The 24,885-nt window shown below is 47.9% G+C and overlaps 1 protein-coding gene across 6 annotated transcripts in view; it reads right to left on the bottom strand.

Moving 5' to 3' along the window:
- Dnah2 (dynein axonemal heavy chain 2) overlaps nucleotides 1-24,885 on the bottom strand; it is a 121,417-nt gene that overhangs the window by 43,638 nt on the left and 52,894 nt on the right. For all 6 annotated transcript variants that reach the window (XR_013111242.1, XM_076936524.1, XM_076936526.1 and 3 more), the window contains exons 24-42: nucleotides 24,372-24,535; nucleotides 21,314-21,475; nucleotides 21,100-21,203; nucleotides 17,952-18,108; nucleotides 17,732-17,814; nucleotides 17,446-17,626; nucleotides 16,997-17,135; nucleotides 13,532-13,749; nucleotides 12,992-13,093; nucleotides 12,375-12,611; nucleotides 11,316-11,504; nucleotides 10,795-10,898; nucleotides 10,511-10,700; nucleotides 9,846-10,026; nucleotides 8,534-8,661; nucleotides 8,040-8,192; nucleotides 7,662-7,787; nucleotides 418-636; nucleotides 101-218 (exon numbers count right to left, since the gene is read on the bottom strand). Coding sequence is in view for 5 of the 6 variants with exons in the window: in XM_076936524.1 (XP_076792639.1) it covers nucleotides 101-218; nucleotides 418-636; nucleotides 7,662-7,787; nucleotides 8,040-8,192; nucleotides 8,534-8,661; nucleotides 9,846-10,026; nucleotides 10,511-10,700; nucleotides 10,795-10,898; nucleotides 11,316-11,504; nucleotides 12,375-12,611; nucleotides 12,992-13,093; nucleotides 13,532-13,749; nucleotides 16,997-17,135; nucleotides 17,446-17,626; nucleotides 17,732-17,814; nucleotides 17,952-18,108; nucleotides 21,100-21,203; nucleotides 21,314-21,475; nucleotides 24,372-24,535 (2,955 nt within the window). In the remaining variant the exon portion in view is untranslated. The remainder of the gene's footprint in view (nucleotides 1-100; nucleotides 219-417; nucleotides 637-7,661; nucleotides 7,788-8,039; nucleotides 8,193-8,533; nucleotides 8,662-9,845; nucleotides 10,027-10,510; nucleotides 10,701-10,794; nucleotides 10,899-11,315; nucleotides 11,505-12,374; nucleotides 12,612-12,991; nucleotides 13,094-13,531; nucleotides 13,750-16,996; nucleotides 17,136-17,445; nucleotides 17,627-17,731; nucleotides 17,815-17,951; nucleotides 18,109-21,099; nucleotides 21,204-21,313; nucleotides 21,476-24,371; nucleotides 24,536-24,885) is intronic.

Below are 24,885 nucleotides of genomic sequence, written 5' to 3'. Positions count from 1 at the left end.
CCAGGCATCTTTCAACCTCGCTGGGGCTTCCTGTTCCCAGGGTCCCCAGTGTCTCGGGAGCTGCTGACATCTCCTCTAACCCACCTGACCCACTGGATACCTGCACAGGCTGCCCGCATGACACTAGACAAGATGCCATCAGTCCATTCATTGGTGTTGAGGTCGTATTCGCCATATAGCTCCCCTAAGGACAGTGCCTTTGGGTTCAAAGGGAACTCCTAAAAATGATACCAGAAGGGACTTCTGAGGTGTCCCAACCCAAGCTCCCAATACTGCCGCCGCCCCCCTCCCCCGCCCCCCAATCTAATCCTCTTAGATTCTTGCACTGGTCCTTGCTTTCTCATCTCTCCCAGGCCTCCTTGGACCAGGTCCGGCCCCTCCCATTGCCTGTAGCTACGTCACTGCCCCACTGCGCACTCTAACGATGTTGTAGTTGGGTTCCCCAGCCCGGCACAGGGACGTCAGAGAGGCCTGCAGAATTTTCCAGGAGGTGGTCTTGCTGCTGCCGGTGCCACCCACAATCATGGTGGAGTGGCGAGAGTTCTTGGTTTCGTACAACTGGATAACCTTGGTGAGGGTAAATGGTGTGACCTGCAGGCCCATTTCTCGGATCTCCTGCTCGATGGTGTCCCGCAGCTGAGAAAAGCCAAAGAAAAAGGATGAGTCAGCTAAGGGACTTTCAGACTCCCTGCAGTGTCTGGGAGGAGTCAGCAGATTAGAACTGAGGCGATGGCTCAGTGGGTAAGAGTATTTGCAGCTCAATCCTGAGGACCTGAGTTCAGACCCACAGCACCCACATAAAAATCTTGTCCTGGATACACACGGCCCTGCAACTGCAGTGCTATGAGGGACAGAGAAAGAGGGGGTGGGAGGGGTGGGGCTGCTTGCTGGTGAGTAGCCAGGGATCAGGGGTAGGGAGAGACCCTGTCCCAAAGGAATATAGCAAAAAGTCACAGATCAGTCTGTGTCCTTTTGTGATCTCTGTGTGTACACCCATGCACATACACCAGACACTCAACACACACACATATACACACACACAACCCCCCCCCCCAAAGTCCTTTTATATTATAGAAAGCTGTGTGTCTTCTTGTAACTAGATCCTTCAAATGCTAACATCCATATAACTGCTCACCAGAATCCTGGATGTAGATTTTTTTTGCTTCTTTCTTTCTAATATTGTATCTTTCTATAAGTTTGCTTTAGGGATGGCAAGATGCTGAAGAGGCTAAAGGCATTTGCTACACCAGCATGGTGATCTGAGGTTTTGACTCCCAGAGCCCATGTAAATGTGAAAGGTGGCTGACCAAGATCCAACCATCTTCAGCATAGTCTGGAAGAAAAGTCCACATCCTTATGCTAATACTACTGGACAGCATTTACCCGAGACACCTATATAACCTATATACACACCTACAAGCTGAATGCTGCACTGACCAAACCCTTCAGACCAAAATTAGCCAACTCATCCTAACACAGTGCTCTCTCCTATCCCTTTATAAACTTGAATTTGCCCAAGGGGCCACATCCATCTGTCTTCTCTCCATCCAGAGGCAGTCCCTTGTTCTTCCCACCTCTCCCTCTCCCCTGTTCCCTTTCTCTTTTCCCCCAAGCCTCTGTCTCTGCCTCTGATTCCAAGCCCTTGGTCCCTCTGGGGCAAATAAATCTCCATTGTGCTGAGAACTTGTTCTTGCTGTTGTGTCCTGTGCTGCCTCTGGTCATTCATAACCATTTCCACAAAGCTCTCCTCTGGCCTCCACGCATGTGCTGTGGCATGCACGCCCATACACAGAGATCAGTGTGTGCACACAAACTAATAAAAAGCTTGCTTTGTCTGATACCAGCAATTATCACTGCAGACACAACACAGAAGCTGAAGAGGTACCTTTAACATTTTTTAGGCAGATTCACGTGTGTAGAGTTTCTATATGTTCTGTGTGTGCTGCAAAGAACTACCTAGTCTTTTATTAGTGAGTGAAATTTCTTTAGATATAAACCAATTCAAAGTTGTGTGTTGTGTTCGAGTCTCCCATGACCGTGATTTTTAGTCAGCCTGGTTGACTTACTAAGAGGTTTGTCTATTTCTCCTGAGACCTCAGTCCATTTAGCTTTAGTTCTTTTGAGTCTGGATCACTAAGTACATCCAAATTAGATCTATTTTGTCTTCCTGGCCAACCAGAACCTTTTAATTATCATGAGGTGACCATCTATTTCCAGTAAAGCTGTTTGCCTTGAAAGCTGGGCTGTGTGTCATGGCTTCCCCAGCTCTCCGAGAGGAGAAGTTGTCTGGCAGACCTCCTCCTCTGAGACTCTCAAGCCTTTGTCTTTCAGGTGTGTCTACTGCTTGGTTTTCCCTGAGGGCTCTAACACTTACTGTGCCTGTTGCTCACCTAGGTTTCAAGATGCTTATCACTAACCTAACTCCAAACTCTGCAAGTTACTTAAGTCTCAGAATGACACATCACTTATCAATTTCTCTGTTATACACACTCCGGAAGCCTTTGGATTTTATCTGTTTATCAACAGAGAAAGATTTCATGTACTGAAGAGGTTCGATAGCCTTGATCTGCTCCCGATTGCCTCCTCTTCCTGCCCACCCTGTGAATGCCGTCTTGGGCTCTCTGTTCATCATCACCCCAAGTGTTCTTAAAGCGTCTCTTGAATGGATGGTGTTCCTGTGTCTGCTTCCCTAATAACTTTTCATAGTCTGTACCTGCCTTTTAGTGAGGCCACATTCTCTCAACAGCTTTCGGCACGGCTTGGCTTTTTTGTCTGTTTTGAATCAGCATAATTAAAAGTGTAGCTGATCTAGCCTTCTATAGAAAATTGGATAGGGGCTGGAGAGATGGCTCAGTGGTTAAGGGCATTGACTGCTTTTCCAGAGGTCTTGAGTTCAATTTCCAGCAACCACATGGTAGCTCATAACCATCAGTAATGGGGTCTGATGCCCTCTTCTGGTGTCTGAAGACAGCGACGGTGTACTCACATACATAAATAAATCTTTTTTAAAAAGAAAAAAAAAAAGAGGTTGGATGAGACAAAATTTGAAGTTAGAAATTATTTACCACTGGAATTTTGAAGGCTGCTCCATTATTAACATACTGAACATTATTATTGAGACACAGAACAGCCTGGCTTATTGTTGTTGTTAGTCTTTTGTCTCTTGCTTTTTTTTTTTTTCTTTTCCTCCTTGCAAACATGTGAAATAGTCTCCTTGTTCAATGTTCTAGAATTTCCTGGGGACAGCCGTTAAAAGATAATTCTAGTCCACACTTATGTGGGTTCTCCTTTAGTTGTGAGGACCCCATCTCTCCATTTTCTCTGCTCCTACTTTTGAAATTATTTGAATGTTATCTTGCCTAGATTATCCTTTAAATCCTATCTCTTCCCCCCTTTGTCTAACTTTCTCTATGCCATAGTCCTTTGTCAATGGCATTTCATTAGAATTGCATTCTGATAGTTGTGATTGTTGTTCATTTGTTTTAGTCCTGGTGGGGTCCTGGTGGCTTTGCATAGAGGCAAAGGATCACCCTCTCTCCGCCCCCTGAGTACCCGAGTCTGCAGGTGTGCCCGCCACTCCCCAGCAGAGACAGCCATTGATGGTTTGTTTTGTATTTCCTCTCCTTGGGCTATCTATTTTCTCCATCTGGCTCATTCTTGTTTGTTTAGGTTTGTTTTGTTAGAGAACCTAGGCCCTGCAGGCAACCAAGCCCTAAGCAGACCAGTAGGCAAGCCAGACAAGGACAGCCCCAACCCCAGCCCCAGCCCCCAACACATGGGGAGGGGGCATGATCAGTCTCACTGCCATCACCTTTTCTGAGTCACACATTAACTAAGCCATGCCTCCTTTTCAGAGAGTGACTCCATTTGGCATGAACGGCAGCAATGTGCCCACTCCACTACTTCTGTCTCGGACCATAGGTCACATATCACATATTGCCTAAGCTTGCTTCTTTGTGATGCATGATCACCCCTTTACTCAAAAACCCTTACAAAGTAGACACCTTGCTTCTTCTCTCAGGGCTAATACTTTCCTTCAGACTCTTAACCATACTGTCTGTTGCTCTGCATTTAAAAAAGTCTCTTGCCTGAAGAATTTGGCTCAACATCCCCACTCCTTCTCCCTTTCTTCCTTCCTCCCACTAGTAACACCTAACAGCCTTTCTACTAGAGCCCTCTTCTCAGGTGTTTAGTGAGCTTTGGTTTTCCTTGCATACACACACACACACACACACACACACACACACACACACACACACACACGTATATATATTATAGCCCAGGCTTCCTTCAAATTCCTAATGTAGCCAAGGTTAGCCTTGGATTCCTGATTCTCCTACCTCTACTCCCAATTTCCAATTTCTGTTTATATGACCGTAGAAGATGGGTATGGGGCTCCCAGACTGTAAGCAGAGCAGCCCTGCAGATAACAATTCACTTGGGGGTCTTCCTGCCATGTTCTAGTCATTCCTCTTGGGTCAGAAGAATTTCCCCAGAGAGAATACTTTCACTAGCCTGTCTGGATGCCACTATTCTTTAAGCTAAGCAATAAAAGCAAGCTTCCAATCTGCAAATGTTCCCTCTGTACTGGTTAATCTGACTCACTCCTCTCAGACTTGCTGTTCCTCAGGCTTGATACTTCGACCCAGCAGGGGAGGCACAGTCACCCAGGGCCATTAAGACACCAGATCTTAGAGATACAACTCCTTTTGTTCTCCCCTGAGACAGAGTCTTGTTACACAGCTCTGGCTGGCTTCAATCTTCCAGTGTAGACCGGGCTCATCTCAAACTTACAATGATCCTCCTGCTTCTACCTTCCGATGCTGGGGTTGCTAGTGAGTACCTCCACATCTGGTAGAGTCCTATCCAGTCTGAAACAGTTTGCCTCAGAAGCCCCCTTGGCTTCACTAAGCTGCTCTGCCCACCCATCCATTACTTAGATGCAACAAACACCAAACTGAAATCGCTCTGCTTCTACTTCTGGAGTTCTCAGGCCTGGCTAAGTGTGTTCTGTGAGATACCTCCTTTCTCCTTTTCATGCTCTTTGATAGATAAACATAACCTTTGGACTTGATGTGTACACCTAGAAATCAATCTTTTTGTTTTGTTTTGTTGAGACAGGGTTTCTCTGTGGAGTCCCGGCTATCCTGAAACAGCTCTGTAGACCAGACTGGACTAGAACTCAGAGATCCACCTGCCTCTTCCCCCCCCCCCCCATGCTGGAATTAAAAGTGTGCACCACCACTTAGCAGAAATTAGACCTCAACACAGTTGCCATGAGGTATAACTGCCCTTCCTTAGCTGGGGTTCTCTGTTTCTCCACTGAGGCTAATTTTCTTTTTATTCCCAATTATCAGGGTTTTATTTTTACATCTAAGATACAGATTTATTATTTTTATGTGTACGTGTGTGTGTGTGTGTGTGTGTGTGTACGTGAGTTTATGAATACCATATGCACACAGGAAATTGTGTGAAGGCATAGGAACCCCTGGATCTTGAGTTACAGGCAATTATGAACTACCATGGGGTGCTGGGAACCAAACCTAGGTCCTCTGCAAAGACAGTAAGTGCCCTAACCACTAAGTCCTTAAATTTTATCTTTTCCTTCCTTCCTTCCTTCCTTCCTTCCTTCCTTCCTTCCTTCCTTCCTTCTCTTTCCTGCCCCCCAACTCCTGTGTAGATCTGGCTGGTCTGGCACTCACTAACTTTCACCTCCAGAGAACACTGAGATTACAGACACTCGCAAACATGCCTAGATGTTTCTATAAACTTTTCACTCTTTTTCCCAATGCGATTTGCTTAGAGCCTCTTGTCTCTTCCTTGAGATTATTGAAGACGGTTTATCTGTACAATTTTCTCTTATGCTCCACTGTGTGAACATTACATGACCTGCTGCTGCTGGCCTTGTGTTCCAGCCTCCATCTGTGTTAGGCCTGTGCTGCCCTCTGGGCTTTGTTGTTCGTTATTCATTCTTCTGGACCAGGGCTGAGCCCAAGCTCCTCCGGAAATCATTCCCTTAGCTTCCACCAGTCACCTGGGGGCACTGACAACCAACAGCCCCACTCCCCCCATAAGCATGAGACTTTTAAATTATACAGTAGAATGAATGCTGAATGTGAACAGCTGATGTCCAGGAAACCTTTGACCCTTCTCTTCCGTCACCAGGGCCATCGGTTGACAGTGAGGGTGTGTCCCTGTAGACTGAGGCTTCTATGAAGCTTCTATAACAGTGGGCTTTCCCATTCCACCTCCAGGGTTGGGCTGCTTTCCTTCCTATTCTTGGTACCTTAGACTGATAAAAAAAAAAATTTCCATGGGGGGAAAACTGTATTGGAAGCTACTTGCCTCTTTCTCTCTCTCTCTCTCTCTCTCTCTCTCTCTCTCTCTCTCTCTCTCTCTTTTGTTGTTGTGTTGTTGTTGTTGTTTTCGAGACAGGGTTTCTCTGTGCAGTCCTGGCTGTCCTGGAACTCACTCTGTAGACCAGGCTGGCCTTGAACTCAGAAATCTGCCTGTCTCTGCCTCCCAAGTGCTGGGATTAAAGGTGTGCGCCACCACCGCCTACTTGCCTCTTAAAGCCTCTTCATTCACTGTCCCCATGCCAAGGGCCCTAGAATTCTTGCCATCTTAGCAATGTACTAAAAAAAAAAAAGGGGGGGGTGTATTTCTTTGAATGTTTTAATCCAGCATTTAGCAGTTTCAACTGAGAAGACAGCTCAGAGCGTGTGGACAAACACAACGAGGAGGGGGCGCTCTCGTCGCCTCTGTCCCTCCTCTATTCCTCTGCTCTCACAAACCACAGAGCTCCCAGAGACACTCTTCAAAGTTCCCACCATGAGGACAGGAGGCGAGGTGGGAGAGCGCCATTGGACACAGCCAGGGTAGCTGAGCTTCCAGTGAATTCTGAGATCTGGATCTGTTGAGTAGAAGTTACTTGAGCCTGACATGGTGGCCCATAGTGAGGCCAACCAATCCCTGTTAGCATGAGGCTAGCCTGGGCTGTCTAGGGAGTTCCGGGTCAGCCAGGGTTACATAGTAACACCCTGTCTCTAAGTTAATTAATTAAGTAGGAAAGGAAGTAAGTGTTGTGAGAGGTGCTCCTGAAGGCTGAGTCAGAGCAGAAGCTGTTTGTGTGGGTCCTAGGGGGAGCCAAGTATGTCATTCAAAGGCACACCTAGTGAATGACAGAAGTTTAGGATGTCACACTTCCTGTTCCCAGATGCACAGTCAGTCATGAAATCAGGGAGCTTGTTAAAGAGTAAATGCTGGGTCAGCAAGAGGGCGCAATGCATAAAGGCAGCCATGCCTGATGATCTGATGTGATCCCTGGGACCCACTTGGTGAAAGGAGAGAACTGGATCCTGTAAACTGTCCTCTGACCACCACATAGACACACACAAAATCAAAATAATGTTCTTTTTGAAAGGAGGTGGGGCTGGGCTGGAGAGATGGCTCGGCAGTTAAGAGCACTGGCTGCTCCTCCAGAGGTCTTGAGTTCAATTCCCAGCAACCACATGGTGACTCACAACCATCTGTAATGGGATCTGATGCCCTCTTCTGGTGTGTCTGAAGACAGCGACAGTGTACTCATACATTAAAAATTAATACTAATAATAAATCTTAAAATAAATAAATAAATGGAGATGGGGTGGGGAAGCAAACACCTTGCCGTAGTCAATGACTGGAAGCTCGATGTTGGGGAAAAGGTCCTGCACAATAGCATTGAACAACGGAACATCCACTGAGGTCAGCTTGGCGATGTTCATGTCTCTCATAGAGAGCAGCAGAACCTGTGTGGGGAAAATGAGACCTAAGGACAATGGATATACCCGAGCCGAGTCCGTCCTCAGCATCCTTATCAACATGGACAATCAGGCAAGCCAGGGGACAAAGCATGAGGTGGTGGGTGGGCAGAGGTGGATGTGTACATGGGATATCCCTATCTGGAGGAGGAGAAGCAAGGGTCTGAAAAACTTTCCTGAAGACATCATGAGACCATTGACAAAGGAGGCAAAGATCCAGGGGCCGTGCATCTGACCTACCTCTTCATCAGACAGATCCGGCTGTAGGCGGCGCTTCTTGCCGGCATAGCGCAGAAGAGAAGTGAGAGCGCGCAGGCCGAAGTCATAATGGTCCTGTCTGGAGAGCTGCTGCACAGCCAGGGAGTACAGTGTGTACACCTTCTTGGCCAGGATCTGGGAACCGTGCAGAGGAGACAATGGCTCGCCTCCCATGAGTCCCCTTTTTATTTAGGGACACTCTCAGACACAAGAACCTAAGGTCAGGGACTTGAAGCATCTAGGAAGTGTTCTGAACACTTGTAGGAGATCTTGTGGACTGTGTGCTATTATTGGTTAGTGGCTTTGTGGAAGAGAGACACCCCACCACCCATCTGTCCTCCTCGGCCTTCATAGCCTACTGACAATAGGTATCCTGGTAGGATACACAGATTGTGAGGCCTTCAGGGGCTCCTCTTTCCAGGGAACAATTATGCCAAGGAAATGAAGTAATTGGAAGGAACAGATTATCAGAATACCTTGCAATTGCCAAAGCCCTCCCCAAAGAGAATGATTTCCGCAATGAGTGTAGAATCGGGCACCACCATGGCAATTGGGCGGAACATGGACTTCAGGTTCTCTGGAAGCTCTGTGCGGCCAGCATAGCCTGGAGACAAAGCCCTTTGTTTAGAACCATGTCTCCTTGTACTCACTTAGTCTCTCAAAAATCCCGCTTACCCAACCTTTACCCTGCCCCTAACTTTCTCCCCAGCCCCAGCTCCAAGATTGCATCCTTCCTCAATCCCAGCCCTGGGTCCTCGTTCCTCCTGTCTTCTTTCTTCATAAGTGTTCTCGTTACTTACTTTCCACATGGCCCTGTTCCCAACTGAAACCACAGAGCTGCTGAGTCCTCTGTGGAGCCCACACGAGGCCTGCAGAGCTCACAGCTGTCGCTATGATCTGATGCTTCCCTAATCGTGTTCTCTCCTAGACCCTTCCCCCAAAGTTGTTCTCAGTGTGCAGCTCTGAAACTGAAAACCCCATACATTAGGGAAGCTTCCAGTTTCCAAAAGGGATAGAAGGTAGAGCAGGGAACTAGCCCATTGGGAAAAGGTGGCTCTGCCTCAAAAGACTAGGCTTCCATAGAGACAAGGTGTTTCTTGAGCCCTTGGGGAGGACAGGAAATGAACTTCCTCCTTTCCTTATGGCTTCTCTTCTGCTGTTGCTGTAATTTGGATCTGAAGTGTCCCCTAAAGGCTTTGTTCCCAACACAGCAGTCCAGAGGCGGAGCCTGCTGGAAGCGATTAGATAACAAGGGTCTGGACCTCATCAAAGGATTGTTTCACAGACTGAAAGCTACAGAAACTTTAGAAGGTATGGCCTACTTGAAAGAAGTAAATCACTGCAGAATATCCATTAATCAACAAAAATCTCCCTCCTCTGTCTCTTGTTAATCCTTCCTTCCCACATCTATCTCTATCTCTCCCTCCCTCCCTCCCTCCCTCCCTCCCTCCCTCCCTCCCTCCCTTTCTCTCTCCCTCCACCTCTCTTCTCCATGGTCACCCTGAGCAGTCCTGTTCCCTCACACCTCCTTCATGACATCCTGCCTCACCTCACCAACAATGGTCTATGGCCGAGATTGCGGCACCAAAGCTCCCCTTTCCTCCTTCAAGCTAAATAGTCCTCAGGGGATTTTGTCACATTGATAGAAAGCAGATGAACACAGTCATCTTTAGTCCAACACTTCTTAGATAAACACTTTGGCACAGAGAGGGAAAAGGACTCACTACTTATCCCAGACGCCCAGTTCCCTTACCCCATCGCCCTGTGTCACTGGGTCCTCCCACCTACCAGGATTCATGGTGATGAAGATCCCACAAGACCACACCAGATTTATTTCAAAGCCCTCAAAATAGAAACGTGTGAGGTTGGCGGTCAAGGCCGAAAGGATGGACAGGATCTGCTGGGCCACCACAGACAACACCTCAATGTTGATGCGGTTAAACTCGTCAAAGCAGCCCCAGGCTCCGGTCTGTGGAGAGGAGAGAGAGGTGGAGACACTACAGCAAGAGAGGTATCTCACATCACTAGACCACAGCCTAACACACCTTTCCCGAAAATGCTTTAGTAGCAAAGCTACCGTCTGAGATAGGGAGTGCATGGGGGACAGAGCAAAAGCGTCATAGCTTCTAGCCAGAGCTTTCCATCAGACAAGACAGCCAATGGTGTTGGCGAGAACACCTCGAGGTTGGAACTTGTGTGCACTGAGTAGCTTCTGTGTGCTGGGCAGTTTCTGTACATGCTCTATTTAATCCTTACATGGCCAGAGTTTGCAAACATGCAATGCGAAACTCAGGGAGTTGAAGGTGTTTTACTTCTTCATTCTGATTTTAAGAATTGCCTGCAGCAAGGCTGTCTTGGCAGCCACACAGGTTCAAACCAGATTTGGGTTTCGGTTGATTTTTGGGTACTAAAAGATGTGTAAAGACTTTAGGACCAGGAAGCAGGGTACTGACCTGTGCCAGTCCTGAGTACATTCTCCCCATGGACTTATAGTCCAAGCCCTCGGAGCAGTTGACCACGATGACATATATGCCCAGTGCCTTGCCCAGGTCCTTGACAGTTTCCGTCTTTCCAGTGCCCGCTGGGCCTTTGGGGGAGCCCCCACGATGAAGGTGGAGTGCTGTGGTCAATGTCATGTAACATCTGAGAATTTAAGACAGGACTCGGGTCAGATGACTGGAAGAGTCTCATCTCTGCAGCTCCTACCCGGAACACCTGTTCACCCCCCACCACAGACCTGTCTGTCAGGGGAGTGATGACCAAACGGCCAGAGTTCCCCAAGTACTCATAACCATATTGGAATTGTGTGTTGGTCTGGCGGATTATACAGTCATCCACGTCCTGGAAAAACAGGAGAGAATGAGACAGAGGCGGGCTTAGGGGACGTGGACACGGACACCAGTAAGGCTCAGAGAGGCCGGGAGGGTTGCAGGTTGATTAAGGGTTCTGGTTTAGAGCTTAAAAAATGGATATGGTTTGGGGCCACGAAAGAAAATGGGTTCCACACTGCACCACTTCCCCCACCCCAATCCATGGAAACAGCTGCTTGGGACCTGAGTCACCATCGAAGTGGCGCTCACGGGGAGCACTGCCTGGGATAACCGGCACTCCTGCATTGAGCTTTCGACAGAGCTAAACCTTCGAGGAAGAAGCTATGAACGTCCGAAGGACTGGGTTAGAAGGTAGCAGGCGACCATGCATGAGCAGCAGTATGGGTCAGTTTGGGCCTGAGAGAGGAACGAGCTGATCCATTCATACCTTCTCCCAGTAGAAGCGCAGCTGGCTGAGCCAGTCAAAGGAGTTCACATCCATGAGGCCGCCCTTGTAGAGCTTTTCCAGCACGTCGCGGGCGTGAATTTCTATCGTCACCAGAGCCACAATTTTAAGTCTCATGATCTTGGTCAGGTTCCCTCTGATGGCCTCTGAATACTTATTTAGTATTGACACCTGTGGGATGAAGCAGTAGGGCAAGGACAGAGCACCAATGTAGCCAAGGCTAGATGGTACCACATCCCAGCATGAGGTCACCTCCGACTGCATACAGATCCCTAGAATTCCTAAATCCACATCTACACAGGAGAAGCTTCACCTGCTGCACACCCCGCCCCCACTCTTCTGTCCCAGAGCACCCTTGTGTTGGGGGCCGACTTTTAGCAGAAAGTGGCTATCAGCTTTGCAGCCATCTTGAGCCATATACCCTGACATGAGACTTGGATTACAATAGCCTACAACAGCTGAGCACACTCTGATAATCTTGGTTTAGATACCTTGGGTGTGTGAGATTAAAGGTGTATGAGATTAAAGGTGTGTAATTTAAGAGTGTGACTTAGAAGTGTAGAGATCAGATTTAGAGACAAGACCTAAGGGCATGATTAAAGGTGTGACCAAAAGGCATGGGTTAGAAATGAGACATATAAAGGCCAGAGGCAGACAGAAGAGAGAGGGAGAATCAGACACTTAGAGGAAATATACTCTTTAGGGAGATTCTTTAGAGAGTACAGCTAGACTTGGGACTTGGACTAGGAAGAGAGACTGAAGAATAAACGGGATTGAATCACACTCTGTCTGGTCTCCATTCTTCGAGTCTGTCCTCACTCTCTCTCTTGCTGAACCCCAACCCGCGAACCGGAGTGGCAGCTTGGGTCGGGATACAGTGGCCGCCAAACGCGGGGCAGCCAGGGCCTCAACATTTTGCTCGGGCCGAGACACCCTTGTTCTGGTCTGCTCGCACCAGCTCATCTCCAGTTGAGATTCTAGTCATCCCCCATCCACACGTCCCAGCCCCAGGCCTGTCTCATACTTGAAGCTCTCCCCCACCTGCTTCTTCTTCATGACCTTGAGGATTTTCTTGTCTGATCGTTCTTTGGCTGTCATCAGGCACTTGGTGACATCAGCTGTCCATTGGATTTGACTAGCAGTGATCACCACCTGGCCAGCCCAGTCTTTCACCCATTTGTCCCTTTTGTTGAGGAACTTCTTGAGGGCCACTCGGCAGTTTCGAAGCAGATCCCGCAGTGTCATCCTCATGGCCCGCTCCACATCACCAAGCCACGACTAGGGGAAAGGAAATAATCCTCCGTTTAAGGCTCAGAGGCCGAGGTTTCCCTGAGAGAAGGCATGGGGGACATGAAACCACAGAAGGCTAAGGACCCGGAGGAAAAGCATGGCTGGACACAAGCTGGCATGGGCCTCCAAAGGCTGTGGAGGCATTGGTTGGAACCTTTAAGTTCAGGGAGGGGTGACAGACGTCAAGAACGTGAGTGGCTAAGGAAACAGTAGCAGCTAAGCACATCGCTCTCCTCGAGGAGCCAACCTCCTTTCTTTTTGTGGTTTTTCAAGGCAGGGTTTCTGTGTAGCTCTGGCTGTCCTGGAACTGGCTCTGTAGACCAGGCTGGTCAAGACAGTTTGATCCTAAGACCTCAGCCACCACTCACCTCCACAGGTCCTTCTAGAAGCACTGGGTGTAGGAAATCAATGTATTCACCGTCACCTGAGAACATTCCCACTGCCTCCCATTTGCTGCTGGAGCCCCCGACCTGCAGAAGAAACAAGTTACCCATGCCTTAGCCTCGCTCTCTATAACCCTCTGCAATTATTTAACACCACCCCCCCCCTTTTTAAATTAAATATATATATATATACTGTTGCTGTCTTCAGACACATCAGAAGAGGGCCTCAGATCTCATTACAGACAGTTGTGAGCCACCATGTGGTTGCTGGGAGCTGAACTCAGGACCTCTGACAGAGCAGTCAGTGCTCTTACAGCTGACCCCATATTCAAGCCCTTTAAAGGTAATTTCTTCATTTCCCTCTTCTCAACGTTGCCACTTCTGGAAAGTTCTATGTGAGGTTCTACAGTCATTAACGAGCGCCACTCTCCTGCTGGCTGAGTATGGACCCCTCCAAAGCCTTCAATACCGTGACGTTGCCACTCCTGCCCGGCCCACCTTCCCGTCATGGCCACCTCCGCTGACCTTTTGGATTCTTAGCAGTTTGATGTTGTCAAAGCACTTTTTGAGGTGTGGCTGCACAGCCTCTGGGTTTCGGGACTGGCCCAGAATCTCCAGCAGGTCATCGTTGGACAAGAAGTAGAAGCGTGGAAATATGTGGCGCTTGGTCTCTAGGTACATGTCCAGAGACTTCTGAATGTCCTCCAGGATTGTGTTCATCTCTATCAGTGTCTCCAGGAGCCCTGGGAAGAAGGGCAATGAGTAACACTCTTTGCTGCTGCCCTGAGCGGGTCTGGACGCCCGGGCTCCACGTCCTTTCCTAGCTGTAAGGTTGAATGAGCTACAGAGTGACATAGGGCTTCTGAAGGCAAAGAAATATCCCCAGCTCCTCTGTATAATTCTCCCAGTCTCTTCGTTTAGTCATTACCCATAATTCCATGTGGAGCGTTCTTGTACATTATTAATTATGCATCATATGGGTTAACTCTACTTCTCACCAGTCTTTGGAACAATAGTCCCATTTTACCTAAGAACTCGGAGCGTCACTGTTCAACTCAAGGGTTTCTGGAACTTGAAAATGACTCCGCATCTTACACAATCCAACAAGCCAAATCGTTAAAGGCATATCTCAGGCACACAATGACAGCAATTGTGACACAGCACAGAGGGCACTTGACTAGGAGGCAGAGGGCCACTGCTCTAACAGTCTTTAGCTCACTAACACTTCAATTAACATCACTGAATTTTGACCTCTCTGCCTGTGGAACAGCAGTAGGATTCAACACAAAGCCAGAGCTGTTCAAGAGACTCCCAGACTCTGCATGCAGCCTATTGCTGTCACCCTTGGTCAACCCCCAGAGGTAGAATGGTTACCCTCAGCCCAGGAGGTAGAAGGTAAGTCTCTATTGCTAAAGACATCATGTACTTCAGAAACAGGGCCAAGAGGCCCCTGAGCTGGAACGGACTCGAATGACTCAAGTACCAGCTTTTGGGTACCAGAAAGCATCATGTAAACTTCCCAAGGAGGGGGGTAACCAACAGTCCTACCCAGCTATGATGTCAATGAACCACACCAATGACACCATGACCCTATGGATGCAGTAATGGCATGCATACCTTGGAGGTAACCAGCAGCTCTCAGATTGGACTGAAGATCCACTCAACAAGAGAGAAACCATGTCTGATATTGGAAACCCAGACAGCTACTGCTCACTGCCAGCAAGCCCGTGGTTATTGGAGGAGAATCTACAGCCATGGGGCTTACTATCTATTCCACCACAATGGCTAACGACAATCTATAAACCCTTGTTCTTACACCGTTACCCCTCATCAAAGGAAACATCTCTTTGCAACAGATGGAGACCACTGCAGAAAAACACAACCAGTTAAAATGCAGATTGCGGAGCCCAGGCCCAATGGACACATCTACAAAACACTCTCTCTCCTGAGGCTTGGAGAACACTGCCAGAGAGGAGGCAGAAGGACGGGAGAAGCCAGAGCACCATGGAGTTTGCTGTGAGGCCGTGTCTCCTAGGAACAGCAGAAGCTACACCCATAGGTCTCACCAACATGACTCCCGGACCTGAAAGGTGGACACCAGTAAGCATGCCAATTTGGATGGAGAAAAGCCCACGAGGCTTCAGCCTACAGAACTAAAGAACTAAAGGTAACTGAGGAAAACTGGGGAGTGGAGAGCAGACCCTCCCCAGAGAAGAACACAACAATCAGTTGTCCAGGACCAAATGGCCAGCCCTGAAGACATACATATAAGTAACATCATATGGACCTAACATTAGGAATACATATGTGTATACACAATCACACATGCAATAACAATTAGTGAAAACAGTGCCACGAATTTGAAGGAGAGCAGAGGGGTAGCTGGGAGGGTTTGGAAGGAGAAAAGGGAAAGGAGAATGTTCTAATTAAATTACAGTATCAAGAATAAAAAGATAGGGCTGGAGAGATGGCTCAGGGGTCTGCTCATCCAGAGATCCTGATATCAATTCCCAGCAACCACATGGTGGCTCACAACCATCTGTAATGAGACCTGGTGCCCTCTTCTGGCCTGCAGGCATACATGCAGGCAGGACGCTGTGTACATAATAAATAAATCTAAAAAAAAATTTTAAATACATAAAAAGATAAAATAAATAGATAAATAAGATAAATATAGCTGAAGGTACCCAAGGTCAAGACTGGCATCCACACCCTCTGCCATCCATCCACACCCTCTGCCATCCATCCACACCCTCTGCCATCCATCCACACCCTCTGCCATCCATCCACACCCTCTGCCATCCATCCACACCCTCTGCCATCCATCCACACCCTCTGCCATCCATCCACACCCTCTGCCATCCACACCCTCTGCCATCCACACCCTCTGCCATCCACACCCTCTGCCATCCACACCCTCTGCCATCCACATGCACACACCATATGTGTGTACACCAAAGACACAATACTACATACACAAACCCACATACCCATACAACTCAGCGAATATTCAGAGCCTAAACTCAAGATTGTGTACTTGAGTTAACACACATCCCTTTGGCTATCTTTTTTAAAAGAGAGAAAGAAAAGAAAAGAAAAGAAAGGAAAGGAAAGGAAAAGAAAAAAAAAAAAGAATCTACCACACATGCTAATTTGAGATTTTGAGCAAGATGCATTCAGATCTACAAGTCCCAGAAATCCCAGTTTCCTCCCAGTCTACATCCCTACCCCCTAGGGTTTCCTCATGTCTTCCCAGGTTCTGTCCTTTGGAAGAAACACCAGTGACCATGAGTGTGACCCCGGCAGCACCCTCCAATGCCTTCAAGCATGTATAGTGTCTGCAGGCTGTTGGAGCCTTTGGGTGACCCTAGATGACCCCTAGATGTCACAGAAAGATTCAGAAACGTTGGACCAGATGCTTCTTCTTTGTAGTTAACAAAGGGATTGTTGTTTTGGTGGCTCTGTGAGTCACTTCGAGTACCTAGATCACTTCTGAGAATGATGTCACTGTGACTCAGCCGGAGAAGAAGAGCAGCTTTCAGTCAGGGCGGCTGAGAACAGCCCAGCCTCCCCCCTGTACTGGGAGAGTCTCCACTCCTTCATGGTCCTTAAAACAACTCCGATGACAGATGAGGAGACTGGAGTGTGGAGGGAGCAAGCTGCCAAGTGCACACCACCAATAAAGCCTGTGTTGGGTTTTGAACCCAAGGCTCACTCTACAGTCCATGCTCTAGACCTTTATATAATGTTCCACTTACATATTGGTTTAACCTGCTTTACTGTAAAAATAAAAATAATTAGTAATAATATTTATGACTAATATTAGCACATGTTACTAAGTAGCAGTGCTATCACTACTCACGGTCACAAGGGTATTAAGCATGATAGTGATGACATAATCACTTCTGGTGATGAAGCATATGGGGCCTTGATCCTCAAATGCATATAACCAGCGAAGGCTGCAAGAGCAGTAGCCTGCGGAGCTCTTACCTGGGTAGTGGGTGCTTCGGAGAGCATTACTGTCTTTGTTCATGCGGTCCATGATGGCTTTCCAGTTGTTGTTGACCTGGTCAAATAGGGCTGACTCGTTGGGCAGCTGCTTGCGGATGTCCTCTCCAAGGAAGATATTCTGAGAGGCCATGGAGTTGGCGTGAGAGGCTGTTTCTCACACACCCTCCACCCTGCTCCCACATCAGAGATGACAACTGAGTAGAAGAATCAGACTGTTAGAAACCAATGACAAGGGCTAGAGAGATGGCTCAGCGGTTAAAAGCACTGACTGCTCTTCCAGAGGACCTGAGTTCTAATCCCAACAACCACATGGTAGCTCACAATCATCTGTGATGGGATCGGATGCCCTCTTCTGGTGTGTCTGAAGACCCAGACATGAGAAAAAGCTGAAGTAGGAGAAGGGAGAGCCCAGGCACGAGGATCCTGACCTCTAGGTACATCCACTGTCTTTGCACAGTGAGGACCATCTCAATAACTTCCAGAATGAGAGAGAGGCAGCGTTCCCAGTGGTCCACATCCTTCTCAAAGGCCTTCACGAATCGAGATGCCTTCATAGTTGACAGAGCCACCTGATTATCTTCCAGTGCCTGGAATACTTCTTCTGTTCCCCTGGGACACAGAGGTTCAAAGTCATTGTCCATAACCATTTTCAATGTTTTAGCCTCACCCTACAGCTCATGGAGCCACATGCCAGCCTCAGGGAGCCCTCTCTACCTGAGCCGGTGATGGCCCTTGTCCTTGTAGGGCACTATGTCTAGCTGAGTCGAATCCCAGGTTTTGGCAATGTTTTGTAATCCCTGTGAAGAGAAATTGGGAGACAGAATAACCAGGTATCTAGTCCACAAAGGTAAGGGGTGCTTGGGAGGGGCCCTCAAATGTGCCCCGGCTGGACATCTGTGCGCTGGAGGCTGAGGAGGTGTGGACGTCCTCATACCACTTCTATGGCCAGCTCTTTGGTTGCAGAGGCTGAGATCTCGCTGATCTTCTCCACGTGCTGATCCATCCCTAGTTTCACAATCTGCTCCAAGGTGAAGCTTTCTGACTCCTGATCAAACTCCCGCTGGACTTCCTCTTTGACCTGGTCCCAGTGCCTGCAGCCCAGAACAGGATGTCTCACCCTCAGGCCAGCTCCAGGGCCTACTAACAGTGTCATTATCAAAGCCCTGGGGTTGTCAACGTGACTCAGTCTCCTGCTTAGCATGTGTGAGGCATTCCACACCCAGCACTGCTTAAAAAGAAAAAAAAATCACTCTTCTTGCTTCTTCACATTGGAAATTTATAATTCCGGTTATTTGTTAATTCATGATTCAACAGATATTGCTAAATAGGCTCTAAGGTGCAATCTTAGGCACCATCGGGAATAAAGAAATTGATGTGTCAGTCTCCCAGAGTTAATTCTCTGTAGAGGGAGTTAAGGCAGGTGTGCACACAAATAATACATCAGAGCAGGCCTGTGACAGATCACGTGCTCGGTTAAGCGCTTCACGTGCAACTCTGTAATTCTCACAAGCACTCCATACTGTAGTGTGAGATTTGTATCCCATTTGTAGATAAGGAAACATAAGCTTGGACAGCTTAAATAACCCATAAACTGAGGAGTCAGGCTAGACTTACATGTTATCAGAGGAAGCATGGACACATGTGCTTGTGACTTTGAAACAGGGAGAATTTTCTTAAACTAGGCTCAAAGGCAAAAATTATTTTGGCTACAACAAAGAAAAACTTTTTGTATGAAAAAAAATAAGGCTTAGCTATAAGAGATAACCTGAAGCAGGAGGAGACAGAGGGAGACATGGGGGAAAGGCAGGGATACCCAGGATATAAAAAGAGTGGTAGATTGCACACATGGGCCCCATGCTGACTGTACTGTACGCAACGGCCAAGGTGTAGATGGAATTGACTTAAGTGTTCATCAGCTATTGGATGGAAAAGAAAATGAAGTATGTACACATGACGGGAAGTCATTCAGCCTTCAAAAAAGAAAGGTAGGATTTGGGGGCTAGGCCTTTAATCCACACAAATCTTTTTTCTTCAAAAAAGAAAGGTAGGATTTGGGGGCTAGGCCTTTAATCCAGCAGAGGCAGGCAGATTTCTGTGAGTTCAAAGCCAGCTTAGACTACAAAGCCAGTTCTATATCAGCCAGGGCTATATAGCAAGATCTTGTCTCAAAAAAGAAGAGGATGGGCTGGAGAGATGGCTCAGCAGTTATGAGCACTGACTGCTCTTCCAGAGGTCCTAGTTCAATTCCCAACAACCACATGGTGGCTCACAACCATCTGTAATGGGATTGGATGCCCTCTTCTGGTGTGTCTGAAGACAGCTACAGTGTACTCATATAAATAAAATAAAGAAATCTTTAAAAAGAAAAAAGAGGAGGAAGAAATGCTCTCATAGAAGCAGGGAGGAGCATGGTAGTTCCAGGGGTTGTGGTGGACAGCTGGGAGAGACGGTCAAAGGCTGTGGAGTTCCAGAGGGAGCAAGTCCAAGAGGCCCATTGTACTACTGCAAGGTTACTGCAGCTAGCAACAGCAAACTGTGCTAATAACACAGGAAAATAACTAAGCAGAATCTTTGACATTACTTTTTTCCTCTTCGTTCAATTTATTCATTCTATTTAATGTGTAAGTGTTTTGTCTGAATATTTGTTCATGCACCATGTGTTTGGTTGCTGGCAGAAGACAGTACTGGATCCTCTGTAATTCTTAATTACAGATAGTTCTGAACTGCCACATAGGTGCTGGGAATTTAGCCCAGGTCCGCTATAAGAACACAGATGCTCTTGACTGCTGAGCCATCTCTCTAGCCTTTGACCTAAGTTCTTATATCTATAACTGCTCCTAAATAAAAACGGGAACATCTGGGAACTCACTTACACCTCCGCACCCAAGCCAAGGAAGTGCTGGGGAGACAGCTCCATGGGTAAGAGCAGTTCTGCAAGCATGAGGACCTGAGTTCAGATCCCAGCATCCAGGTAAAGGCTGATCATGACCAAGTGTGCCTGTAACTCCAGTATTGGGAGATCAGAGAGTAGGAAGCCTTCACACACACACACACACACACACACACACACACTCACACACACTCACACACACACACACACACACACTCACACACAGAGACACACAGAGACACACACACTCACATACAGACACACAGAGAGAGAGAGAGAGAGAGAGAGAGAGAGAGAGAGAGAGACATACACCCCTGCACACACAGAGATGAACATGTAGCCCTTGATAAGTAAATCTCAAATATTCTTACCACGAAGGTAAAAAGAGCAAGTGTGCGAGGTGATTTGTGTGTTAATCATCCCTTCAGGGTAGCTCTCCCACAGTGCACACATCCTTCAGAACAGGATGCTGCCCATTGTAAATACATGCCTTTCTATCAACTAAAACACAAAATCTGGAGCTAGTGAGACAGGTCAGTAGGGAAAGGCACGGTTGTCCTGGTTGGACAGTCTGAGCTTGACTGCCCCCCACCCCCACTCCCCAGTGCCCACACAGTGGAGAGAGAACCAATTCCCACAGGTGTCCTCTGACCTCCACACTGGAGCTGTGGCACACAACTTCAAAGTTTTAAATCAATTTGAGCAGGTGCTGTGGCTTAGCAGTATAGTGCCAGCATTCACAAGCCCTGGGTTCAGTCCTTAGAAGTGAAATAAACTGGGGCCAGGGAGATGGCACGTTGGATAAAGGTGATTTCTGCGCAATACTGAGGACCAGGGCTCAGATCTGCAGAACCCAAGAAAAAACTGGACACGGATGGCATCTGCCTTTAAGCCCAGACCTTAGGAGGCAAGAACAGAAGATCCTTAGGGTAGGCTGGCTAACTGGACCAGCTGCAATTGGGAAGCTCTGGGTTCAGAGCCTGCGTCATTAAATAAGGACTGACCGCAAGGGACATCCAATGTTAACCTTAACACATGTGTATGCATAGCCAGGTAAGCAAGCACAGACATGCTGCACACATGCAAAAAGAGAAAAAAATGTAAAAGAATTATGAATTTACTTGGGGCAAACTGAAAGATCCAGGGGAGTATACAGATTTGAGTGGGCATAGCTGGGCTGGGCCGGCCTCACCTCTCCCTGAGGGCTGGGTTCCGCAGATCTGAGATGAGGGGCATTGTCCTCTTGAACTGCTCTATTTTGGAGCGAGTTGTTTCAATGATTTCCCAGTTTCGGTCCTGAGTGAAAATGGGAAACATCAGAAGACCCATGGTGCCTAAGCACACCCACTCCCTGAGCTGGGGTGGGGACACAACGTGACACCCCCACCCCATCCCATCCCACCTACCTTGTACTCTTTGGCGAGTCTTGTGAGGCGTCGAAACAGCCCGTGGGCTGTGGACTCCATGGCTTCTGTCTGCAGGGTCAGGAAGCAGCCCATCTTCCACTGGTTCCAGCTCTCCTCCCAGTCCCGAGTGATCTCCCACACTTGCTGGAGGGCATCGAGCTCCTGAGGGGGGGAGGGAGCCGGGAGATGGACAGCCTCAGGCATGGCAGCCCCTGCTCTCCTCCTCCTCAGAGCTCACTCGGCTCCTTCACTTGTCCATCTGGTGATGGGTTTGCAGTTTCCCTTCTGCTCTCTTGCCTCAAGGGCCCATCCAATGTTAAGCATGTGTGAAGCTCCTCAACACTGAGTCAGGGGAATTCGAGTTAAAACCTCAATGTGACACCACATCACACCCACTATGGCTAGAACTAAAAAAAAAAAAAAAAAACCTGTAAGAGAAAATATACGTTGGCAAAGATACCAAGGAAAAAATAGGAATGCACATGTATTTGCTAGTGGGAATGTAAAATGGTATGGTTGCTGTGGGAAATTGCTTGGCTGTGCCTCAAAAACTCAGAGAGTTGCCGTATAATCCTGCAATTTTACTGCTAGGCTCAAACCCACGGCCGTTAGGAACAGGTGTCCAAACAAGTACATACATTCACAGAAACATTACTCCCTACAGTGCAAGGGCAGAAACAACCCACATCCCATCATCCCCTGGGGCATGGACAAACAATGGAATATTAGTAAGCTGTGAAAAGGAATGGAGTGCTGAAACACGCTACAGCATACATGAGTTGTGAAAACACTGAATGAGCTTGGCAGTGATGGCACATGCCTTTAATCCCAGCCCTATAGCACTCAAGAGGAAGTGGCAAGTGGGTCTCCGTGAGTTTGAGGCCAGCCTGGTCTACAGAATGAGTCCGAGGACAGCCAGGGTTAAAGAGAAACCCTGTCCTGAAAAACAAAACAAAACAAACAAGAAACCCTCTACGGGAGTGAAAGGAATCAGAGACAAAAGGCGCATATTATTTGTTCGTCCTTAGTGGACCATCCTAACAGAAGTAAAGAAGACAGGTGCCAAGGGCAATGTGGAATGTGGGGGCTCAGACCAAGGGGTTTCAGAGAAGAATATTAGTAAGTGGCCTATTACTCAGGCTTGTGATATTCTGGCAAAAAAAAAAAAAAATATGTCTGCTTTCTGGCCTTCTCCAAAAAACAGCATCTGCCCAAGGATAAACTGAAGAGTTTTGGATTAACCTGGTGTTGACAGAGATGTCAGGAGAACCTAGTACTGAGTACAGTTACTAGTGGTCACTCAAGTGCAGATCTATAGTGAAAAGGCGAAAACTAAGCAAGAAAAAAAAATACAAATGTACGGTTTAAGGAGAAAAGGAACACCAGGAAGTGCCACGTGCAAAGTCTAACGCTCAAAGAGATAAAAGTTTAAAGAAAAGCACTACCATAAGTGGAGTAAAAGGAGTGGTGACCTCAGGGCAAGACCCCATCCAGCCAAGCTTCCAACTTGTGAAAGGAATTAAAGGGAAGCTTGGGCTGGAGAGATGGCTCAGAGGTTAAGAGAACTGGCTGCTCTTCCAGAGGTCCTGAGTTCAATTCTCAGCAACCACATGATGGTTCACAACCATCTGTAATGGAATCCGATGCCTTCTTTTGGTGTGTCTGAAGACAGCTACAGTGTACTCATATACATGAAATAAATAAACCTTTAAAAAAAAAAAGATGAAGCTCAGAAGGAAACCATCAACACCAGAAAGCTGGTGCAGATGTAAATAATGAGGGAGCCAGCCTCAGTCCAGCTCCAGCGAGCATCAGAACCTGGACGCTTCGGCCACATGGTTCTGGTTTTAGAGTCAAGGATAAAAGAATGTTGTGGAATCTCCCTCTGGGGCTAAAGAAAGTCGCTAAGGGCAGGCATGTGTCAGGGTGTCCCTGCACAGAGACCCAAAGAAGACATTGTGTGAAGCTGTGGAGCTGAAGCCTGGATTGTGTTGGAGATCCCAAGATGCAGGAGATGCCAGTCATGGGCTACCTGCTGAGGAAAGCTGCTAACAGGGAGTGGAACCATTCCAGGAGGAAGAAGTGTGCTGCAGTCATCAAAGCTGAAAGGAGTTGGAGACCTGAAGAGCATTTGACATCAGACACAGGGATACAGAGATGGAGTTGCCCCACTGACTTTCCGGCTTCCTTTGGTCCAGCATTTCCCCACCATGCCCCATTTCTTCCCTTTTGAAATGGAAAGGGGAATTCTATGCCATTGTATGTTGGAAGTATGTGATCTACTTTCAAAACAAAAAGATTTATTTATTTATTTTATGTATATGAGTACACTGTAGCTGTCTTCAGACATACCAGAAGAGGGCATCGAATCCTGTGAGCCACCATGTGGTTGATGGGAATTGAACTCAGGACCTCTGGAAGAGCAGCCAGTGCTGTTAACCACTGAGCCTTCTCTCCAGCCCCTAGAATATCTTTGCCTTTCATTTGGGGTGTATGTGCGTGTGCGCACGCACATGCACGCGCGTGTGCAAGTCACCTCTGTCTCTCATTTCAAAACGTTTCCACCAGGCAGCTGAGATGGCTCAGGTGTGTAGTGCTTGCTGCCCCAGCCTAGCTGTAAAAGTAGAGGGCAAAAACTATGATCTGACCTCCACATGTGCACAGTGGCACGCATGCACCTGTCCTCCCATGTCAGGTTATGAATAACCTCAGTGCCACTAAATTGTGGAAAATGCTTGGGCTAGTGTGTGGGTTTTACCTCAGTTAAGCAAAAACAAAAAACCACAGAGCAGTGGTGGCCCACGCCTTTAATTCTAGCACTTGGGAAGTGGAGGTAAGTGAATCTCTATGAGTTCGAAGCCAGCCTGGTCCACAAAGCAAGTTCCAGGATAGCCTGGACTACATAGGGAAACCCTGTCTCAAAAACCAAACCAAACCAAACACTCACAAAGCTGCTAGTGAACTCATCTGCTTGGTCCTAGCCATTCCAGAGCCCTGGGAAAAGTGTCCATCCCTGCCATTTATCCCTGGTTTCCACCGGCCCAGCTCAGCACAGCACCTTCTCCAGGTTCTGGAGGTCCTTAGAGACCGGCTGCTCAATCTTGAAGATGCCCAGGTTGGAGCGGAGGTTGTTCTCTTCTTCCCGCATGGCCATCAGCATGGCGCGCACCTGTGCGATCTGATCCAGCGCAGCTGTGTGGCCCACGTTGCTGGTAAAAGGCCCTGCAGGAAGTCAAGGTGTGGCTCAGACCCCTCAGGTCCATGGCCTCAGGAAAGGCCAGCCTGTGGCTCCCTTATCTTAGTGGGCAAATCCCACTGCTGCCCTCACATGAGAGAGGAAAGGGAAGGAGGGAGCATGGAGAAAGAACAACGGGTTCTTAGGGACGGTCAACAAACAGGCCTGCAGAGTCTGCCTGGTGGAGGACAGGAAGCCAGGGTAAGAATACTTGCAGCCCAGGCCTCCCGGCCAGAATCCCATAGCTTTGGGTGAGCTCATCCCATTCTGCACAGTACTTTCTTTGCTGCACTGTGTACCTCACTCCCTCCACATTTCACCGCACCAGGCCACGCCC

Source organism: Arvicanthis niloticus, chromosome 6 (genome assembly GCF_011762505.2).
Source record: "Arvicanthis niloticus isolate mArvNil1 chromosome 6, mArvNil1.pat.X, whole genome shotgun sequence".
Taxonomy (NCBI): Eukaryota; Metazoa; Chordata; class Mammalia; order Rodentia; family Muridae; genus Arvicanthis; species Arvicanthis niloticus.
Note: the sequence above shows the minus strand (reverse complement) of the source record. Positions and strands in the feature narration are given on the sequence as shown.